The sequence below is a fragment of the Schistocerca cancellata genome, chromosome 8 (assembly GCF_023864275.1).
Source record: "Schistocerca cancellata isolate TAMUIC-IGC-003103 chromosome 8, iqSchCanc2.1, whole genome shotgun sequence".
In the NCBI taxonomy this organism is placed as follows: Eukaryota; Metazoa; Arthropoda; class Insecta; order Orthoptera; family Acrididae; genus Schistocerca; species Schistocerca cancellata.
The window spans coordinates 48,422,609-48,431,929 of NC_064633.1; the positions used below are offsets into that span (position 1 = coordinate 48,422,609).

Here is a 9,321-nt window from a genome sequence, read left to right on the forward strand (position 1 = left end):
TCTTCCCACCGCAACACTTCACTCGGAAAGCAGGAAAATAACAAAGCAGTACTCATGCATGCACTTATCTAAAATTGTCTGAATTACTCTTTAATTTTAACCTTGAAACAATACTCTACAACACTTACAGCTGATACTATTAAATTTCTAGCTGGGACATTTTTATGGGCATCTTGTATATTCTTCTTGCTACTGAAAAAAATATTTTTTGTGTAGCAGTGTTACCTAAGTTGACAGCATGAAATATTCATCATCTCTGAGGACAAAGATATGGAGTATCAATTAAAACTTAAAGGTGCTGCACGACATTTTTAGACATATACATGCTGAGCAACCATGTGAGAGATGCGAAAGACCCACCATGGTTCACAATAATGTAAGAAAATAGCAATGAAAGCAAGGAGAGCTTAATCACAAGCTATAGCAAAGACAAAGCCTTGTCAAACGAACCACAAGTTCAAAATGTGCATCAGGAGAGCACTGTGAGAAGTGTTCAATGAATTTGCAAGTAAGACTTGAACAATCAATCCAATACATAATCCTAAGATGTTAAGGCCTTAGGCAAAGAAATTATCACATCAAAATAATCTATTCCATCGCTTAATGATCATACTGGCGCCAAAACAAAAGATGACACAGAGAAAGCTGAAATACTAGATTTGTTCTTCCAGAATTATTTCACCACAAACACTGAAATGGTAAAAATTAAGTTAAATCTTTGTGAAGTAGAAAATCAATTAAAATCAGTCAACAGAGCCTTGATGTGTGCAACACCGATACAGATTATGCAAAAGAACTTGTTCCCTGTCTTAGTTTTCTGGGTGGAGTAACGAAGGATTCAAAGTGACTGCAAAAAAAGTGCAAATTATTTAGGTTTTCAAGAAGGATCATCCGAGACACATAATTGCAGGTCTTTATTGTTGACACCAACACGTTGTGAAATCGTGCAGCACATTTTACACTGATTATTATGATCTCCACATAAATCAATATAGTTTATTATGTTTATTATATTATGATGATAACCATCTCAAATGAAACCCAAGAAAGATGTAGGTCTGTGGCTTCCATTTGAGAAACCAGGAACAAGTGAGAAGTTAAATATTACTTGGAGAAGGCAAACCAGGAATGCAAAACAGGAACAAGGGAGAAGTTAAATATTACTTGGAGAAGGCAAACCAGGAATGCAAAACAGGAACAAGGGAGAAGGTAAATATTACTTGGAGAAGGCAATAATTACACCACTACAGTACTCCAAAATTACTGGGAGTAAAGTTGGCCAGTAGTCTCACATTCAAACATCAGTGCCAGGAAGTTATCTGGAACATCATCATACATAAACTCACTGCCACTACCTATGGCTCACAGTCAAATGTGTTCTGTACATTTGCCATGGCCTTATGCTTCTCTACAGCAAAATACACAGCACCTGTCTAGCAAAACTCCACAAATGCCAAATAGGTGGATACAGCATAAATGAAACTAGATGCATTGCGGCTATCTGCCTTTAACCAAATTTTATCAAATTATGGGTTTAGCATCGTCTGATGTCTGCAGAAGAACAGCAGCAGAAATTGAGAAAATAAAGCAGGAAATCAATGCCAGGCACCCCCTTTTCAGACATGAACCACGAAAACCTAAACTGAAGATGGGAGGGGGGGGGGGGGGGGGGGGGGGGGGGGGAGAGCTTCATTGCACTATGTCAGCAGTAGCTGAAACTGTCTGAAAAGAGCTATGGCAAAATTCATTAATTGAAAAGGTTGGGGAGCAAGTCAAGGAGGTGCCTGCCACAAGATTTCATCTGCCATACGAGATACGAGGCATGGAAGGCACTTCACTGATTGAGGACAGGAGTGTCAACAGTGCAAGATGAACCTTAGGAAGTAGTGCTCCATGAATGTAGAAGAGTTCTGTGAATGTGATAAGCAGCAGGTTCCATAATTATCTTCTGGTCTGCAAAAACCTGCCTGAACCTTGCACCGCAGAAGACCTATATGTACTAAATAATAAGACCATAAGCTCATGATCCATCTAATAGAAAATCAGTCATGTCTTGCAGAATTTTGTTATTATTTTTGTTATTTTCAATTACTGCATTGTATTTTTATTTCTTGTATTGTATTTTTATTATTTTGTGTTATCTAAGTCCTGGACACATAAAATAAGTAAATAAATATGGGTTCCAACACAGCACACAAACTGTTTACCTGTGAAATCCAATGTGCTACACCTAGTGGCATACAGATTGATACTGTGTTCCTCAACTTCCAAAAGGTCTTTGATACTGTTCCACACTATTACTTGGTGAATAAAATATGAAGTTACTGAACATCAGACCAGGTTTTTGACTGAATTCATGACTTCCTAGCAGACAGAACTACATGCCATTCTTAACATAATACCAGACAACTGCAGCAATCAAGTTGATACTTAGTGCACAATCTGGTGCCTGAACTTCAATATAAATAAATGTAACACATTGTATATGAATAGCCTTAATGATTCAGCTCCATCTATACCTATACTCTTTGAGGTGCATGGCAGAGGGTATGTTCCATGGTATCAGTTATCACAGTTTTTTCCTATTCTATTCACGCATGGAGCATAAGAAGAACGATTGTTCAACTGCCTTTGTACATGCTGTAATTAATCTAATCTTCTCTGCACTGCTCCTACACGAGTGATATATGGGGAATTGTAGTATACCCCTAGAGTCATCATTTAAAACCGGTTCTTAACACTTCGTAAGTATGCTTTCTCAAGATAGATTACGTCCTTCTGGCAGCTCAATTTATTCAGTATTTCTGTGACATTCTCCCATCGATCAAACAAATCCTTCCCCATACACCTTCAATATCTTCTTTTACTCCCATTTTGTACAGGTCCCGCACATTTGAGCACTATTCTAGAAAGGATCACGCAAGTCATTTGCAAGCAGTCACCTTCGTAGCCTGATTGCATGACTACAGTATTGTACCCACAAACCGAAGCCTACCAACTGCTTTACCCATGATTGAGTCTATGAGATCATTCCATTTCATTACCCTACACGTGTTACAGCGAGGTATCGTTATGGGCGATTCCAACAGTAACTCGATATTATTGTCATGGGATACTATGATTTTTGGTTCTGTAGGTGCACACTTTTACATTTCTGAATAAGTTGCCAAACTTAGTACCAATCTGAAATCTTGTTAAGAACTGACAGGATAATTATGAAGCTTCTGTAACACAGTACTTCACTATAGACCTGCAAAAAGTCTGAAGTTAGCATTGATATTGTCTGCAAGGTCATTAACATACAACATGAGTAGCAAGTGTCTCATCACATTTCCCTGTGGCACACCCAAAATTACTTCTTCATGTGACAACGATTCCCCATCCAAGATAACATACTGCACCCTCACTATCAAAAAATCCTCAAACCTGTTGCAAATTTTGCTTGATACCCTGTATGATTGTACTTTTGACAGGTTGTGTGCACTTGCTTTTCAGAAATCAAGAAATAGTGGATCTATCTAACTGTCTTGACCTGAACCTCTCAGTATGTCCTGTGAGAAAAGTATGAATTGAATTTCGAATGATCAACATTTTCAAAATCTATGCTAGTTGGCATGGAGGAGGTCATTCCGTTCAAGAGACCTCATTATGTCTGAGTTCGGAATATATTCTAAAATATTCTGCAGGAAAGCAATGTTAAGGGTATTGGATGGTAGTTTTGTGGGTCACTTCTATTACCCTTCTGGTAAACGGGTGTGACCTGTGATTTCTTCCAACTACTGGGCACAGTTTTGTATTTGACGGGCCGACAATAGACTGCAGTTAGAAGAGGGGCTAACATGGCTGCACACTCATTATAGAATCTGATAGGTATTCCATCGAGCCCTGGACCTTTGCTCAACTTTAATGATTTCATTCTTTCTCAACATTACTAACAATGACATTTATTTTACTCATCTTTCCAGCAGTTCAAGGATTAAATTGGGGCAATTCTCCCTGATTTTCCTTTGCAAAAGAACATTTGAAAACAGAGTTACGCGTTTCAGATTTTGCTTTGCTACCCTTAATTTCATGTCCTGTGTTATTTGCGAGTGACTCGACACTTAACTTTGGTACCTCTCAAGGCCTTTACAGTCACCCGAATTTTCCTGGCTTCTGTGGAAGATCATTTAATAATATTCTGCTACGGTAGTCATTAAGGTGTCATGCATTGCTTTCTTGACAGCCAAACGTGTTTCTTTCAGCATCCATCTATAGTCCTATGCTTTGTTTTACACCTATTAAGCTGTACTCTCTGTTTCTTTAGTAGTTCCTTTACAGTGACTGCATACCAAGGACGGTCTCTCCCATTACGAACTATTCTACTGCATACATATCTAACCAGTGCATGGTCAAGTATTCTTTTAAACTCGAGCCATAGTTTCTCTATATGCTCCTGCCCTGTGCTGAACATTTCCAGTTGCACATCAAGATATGACACAAAAGCTTCTTTTATCCCGTATATTACACATATATATCTTTTTACTTGTTTCAGTTGCCCTTTGTACTTTGGTGATCGTTATCACAATGGTGTCATGGTCACAGATAGCAGTTTCAATGCTGACATCCTTAAAGGGGTCAGACCTATCTGTTGCCATTAGTTCCAATATCTTACCATAATGAGTGGGGTTCTGGACTATCTGTTCTAGGTAGTTTTCTGAGAGGGCATTTAGTAATGCTACACACGATGTCCTGTCACTGCTATCAGTTTCAGGTTTTGACCAGTTTTCTGTACCTAGTATTATGAGAGCTTCATTGGTTTTCTTGAGCAGAGATCTTAAGTTGGTCACCACATTATTTTGTTATAGTAGTGCCAACATCACTATAAAGAAAAAGAAGTGAAAGATGGTTAAATTATGACCTTCTCTGTTAAAAAAGGCATTGCAACCAATGGTGCAACTCTCAGTTGAATATGGAAGAACGAAGCATGAACCCCCACTGTCAGTCATTAACACAGGTAGCTTGTAGATGACCAAACTAATAACATGGCTCCCTTAGCAAATGTGCCATTAAGAATATAACATGCATAACTAGGGATACTCTTTAAGAAAACTCTACATTGTGGTGTCAACCAACATTGACTCATATGATGCTACTTAAACAAAAAAATTTAACTAAGAAAATGGAGGCTCATGAAAGGATAGCTTCTCATTAAACCCAACCATGATGTTATGCCAAGGTTAGGTGCAACACATGTGTTCCTATCTTTCATAAAGAAATTAATTGAAATGCCATCAACACCAAGTGCATAATATAGAGTAAATGAAATGCATACTTGCAAATAAATATAAGATAATGGTGAAGGTAAGAGATGAACATAGCTAAATGTTATACCTGACACATTTCAGAAGTATCAGAGAAGCACCAAATGGTATATGGAGAGGGAATATTTTTTGGGTTTTGAAATGTATGGAACACATTACACATCTAGAAGCCAGCAATTACAGACCAAAGGTTTCATAAAATTGAATATAATATTTACAAAGTGACACAATCTTAATTTCTGATGAATACTTCATCTTATGTACATGTAAAACTTTGGAAAATGTAAAGTTTTGAGAAGGAGTGAATAGTATATAGTAGGCCCATACATTACAATTTATTTTATGTCTACCATGTATTCATTCAAGTGCAACGGAATTACCATCATCTATTAGGCCTGCCACGTTAACACACAGATAATGTTCATCACAAACATTTATACCTGACTTTATCACGGAGTTATGTATGCATTCACGTTTTACTGCAGTGCACTGTTCCTCCGTATTATTGCTGCCCACTCTCTTCAAAGACTGTTTAGCATCATCAGTCACTAATTGTACTGAAGTACAACTGGCACAGTTTGGTGACATTTGTTCCTCTGACTGAGTTATTTTCTCTCCATCCTGACCAGGTGATACCACAAAATTATCTTCGGTTTCCATACTGATAGTTAGTATTTAGCTTCACATCAAAAGCCAAATGTTTGATCAACTGCTTTTCTTTGTGGTGGTGTCTCTGTATGGATAAAAAAGAACTATGTCAAAAGCAGTCTTAACTGAAATGCATGTGTGCCTTTTAGTTAAGCACAACAAAGACAAGAACATTTTAAATGTAAACATAAATACACACATCAAATAAAGTTTTGCATCACCTCAGTTCTGAGAGTTTCAGAAGCTGTACAGAAAATTGGAATAAAGATCAACATAAACATCATTTATGCCTTTTCATTGCTCATGAAAATCACACACTGCATGTTATACCACCATACAGCAAGACTTTCAGTCCAGATTGCTGTAAACAAACTGATGAACGCCTGTATTCATCGTGGCATACTATCCACAAGTCCATCAAAGCACTGTTGGTTCAGATCATCCCACTCCTCAACGGCGAATCGGTGTAGATCCCTCAAAGTGGTTGGTGGGTCACATCATCCATAAACAGCCTTTTTCAATCTATCCCAGGCAAGTTCAATAGGGTTCATGTCTGGATAACATGCTGGCCACCCTAGTCGAGCGATGTCATTATCATGAAGGAAGTCACTCCCAAGATGTGCACGATGGGGTCATGAATTGTCATCCATGAAGATGAATGCCCCTCCAATATGTTGCCAATATGGTTGTACTATCGGTCGGAGGATGGCATTTACGTATCATACAGATGTTACACCACCTTCCATTACCAACAGCGGCGTATGTTGGCCCCATATAATGCCATCCTAAAACAGCAGGGAACTTCCACCTTGCTGCACTTGCTGGACAGTTTGTCTAAGGCGTTCAGCCTGATCAGGTTGCCTCCAAACACGTCTCCAACGAGTGTGTGGTTGAAGGCATATGCGACACTCATCAATGAAGAGAACATGATGCCAATCCTGAACGGTCCATTCAGCATGTTGTTGGGCTCATCTATACCGCACTGCATGGTTTTGTGGTTGCAAAGATGGACCTCGCCATGGACGTCGGAAGTGAAGCTGCGCATCATGCAGCCTATGGTGCAGCACAATTTGAATCATAACATGAAATCCTGTGGCTGCATGAAAAGCATTATTCAACATGGTGGCATTGCTGTCAGGGTTCCTCTGAGCCATAATCCGTAGGTAGTGGTCATCCACTGCAATAGTAGCCCTTGAGCAGCCTGAGTGAGACATGTCATTGACAGTTCCTGGACACTCCCCTTATTGAGAGCCCTTCCTGGCACAACATAATAATGAGGACACGATCGAACCTCGGTATTGACCATCTAGGCATGGTTGAACTACAGACAACATGAGCTGTGTACCTACTTCCTGGTGGAATGATTGGAACTGATCGGCTGTCAGACCCCTCCGTGTAATTGGCACTGCTCATGCACAGTTGTTTACATCTTTGGATGGGTTTAGTGACATCTCTGGACAGTCAAAGGGACTGTGTCTGTGATACAATATCCACAGTCAACGTCTATCTTCAGGAGTTCTGGGAATCGGGATGATGCAAAACTTTTTTTGATGTGTGTACATGACATTCGTAAAACAAATACAATTCAGTTACATAAATGCTGAAAGGCCAGGTTATTGGTACGCGCCACCATGTCTCATACATCATGAACATGAAACTACCATATAAGCAGCAAGGATATGAGTTTTTTAGTAAGTTAAAACAGCCATGGCAATGTCACGAAACAGGCATGCAACGATGTTGAAAAATATGTGTAGTATGTAAAATGGAGTATAGGTTGCTGAGGAAAATGTCACTGTCTGAATGCAAAATGACTATTATGGAAATTAGTAATCAATATTCACCCAAACTTCCAGCAGTACCTCAAAAATAACACATACAAAACCTGTACTAATTTTGTTTGCATCCCCGATTGTGAACTTGGGTCACACTTACATTAAATCAGGGCATTTGCAACTATGAGAATTTTGGTTTGCAAACATGGAATATGAAAATAATTCTTTGTGCCTTTTTACACAACTCTATCTGTTTACTCGTATAGTATGATCGTCCCAGTGAACCTGTGCTGCTATACTTATCGTATTTGTTTATTTCCCTCAATACATCCACTGGGTGCTGCTTTGACTCATTCTGCGGAATCCACAATATACAAATGACATTTTCAGTCCACATTACAACTAGACCTCGTCATTTAAAACGTCATGTTAAACCTCTGCAGTAAACATAAAAACAATTAGTGTGTGACTGGAAAATGGATAAAACATGACATTCTACACTTATCATATAAATATGTCCATCGAAACATTCTAGAAATAGTGTAATAAATTAAAACACGTGTTCCTCTTTTCCCTTTGCAGTTTTATAAATAAAATTTATTACGGACTTTACAACAACCAAAAATTTACCACAACAGTATCACTTTCTTCAGTTGCTACTAAAACAAATTTTATAACTACCTTTCCCATTACTACACAACGTTTATTTACAAACCGGCACATACAAACATCTCGCCATTATTTACATCAGTATTCAGTAGTATTTCGCTGCAAAGATTTTCGCAGGTTGTAGTTCCCACATCATAGATCATGGTCTACTTTCAACACAGTGAGCTCAAACCGTCAGTATATTGAATGTCTGCGGGCTCGAATTCACGTATTGTCAATAATAGAAATACTGACGAGCAGTATTGATTGCTCTAAAATATTCTCAGTATTGTCAAGTCATAATGAACGTGCGAGGCCAAGTATTCACGGTTTGACAATCTTGTTCTTTCAGGTGTTCGATGAACAAGCCACACAGCGTTAGCGTCCACAGTTTATGTTTTCAATTCGCCTTCCAGCATATCTGCCTCAGATTCAATTTTGCAAGTAGTCTTTTAACACAAACTAATTTTAATAGGCCTATGCATGAGTAAAACATTGTATATGCCGCAGTATGATGGTCAACGGAGGATTCTCAACGGCCGTGCTTCCTTTATTAATTTTAAGACATAAAATAGTTTGGAAAAAGCGCTTCCACTTCGAAAAAGACGTCATATATCTGCAATGACTAGCAGGAGGCCCGTGAAATGTATATCAGCTTCACCAAATGAATATAAAACATAAAAAATTACATTGATTGCTTGGATATATCTCTGCCTAGCTGATAAAATTGCTTCATAGGTTTCCATAGAATTTTGCTAATTGTGTTTGCTGATATTACAGCATTAAACTTCGAGCATTCTGATGATCTGCATGCCACAAGAAATGTCAAAGTTTCTCATAATCTCTCGTCGACTGCGAGTGACTCTCTCATTAAGGTATTTTGCTTCTCTGGTTTATCTCTTAACATTAAGGACTTGCATAATGATGGCATCATCGGCAAGTAATTT

At 38.5% G+C, this 9,321-nt stretch overlaps 1 protein-coding gene across 5 annotated transcripts in view; it reads right to left on the reverse strand.

Annotated features, from left to right (window-relative positions):
• The window catches only part of LOC126095090 (protein Abitram), a 32,092-nt gene extending 23,482 nt beyond the window's left edge, over positions 1–8,610 (reverse strand). The window contains exons 1-2 of one of the 5 annotated variants that reach the window (XM_049909784.1): positions 8,473–8,610; positions 5,744–6,036 (exon numbers count right to left, since the gene is read on the reverse strand). In XM_049909784.1, coding sequence (XP_049765741.1) covers positions 5,744–5,963 — 220 coding nt within the window. In that variant the 5' untranslated portion in view covers positions 5,964–6,036; positions 8,473–8,610. Of the gene's footprint in view, positions 1–5,743; positions 6,037–8,356 lie in introns of all 5 variants that reach the window. The other 4 variants (XM_049909783.1, XM_049909782.1, XM_049909780.1 and 1 more) reach the window with 4 other exon arrangements.
• Positions 8,611–9,321: the final 711 nt, after the last annotated feature.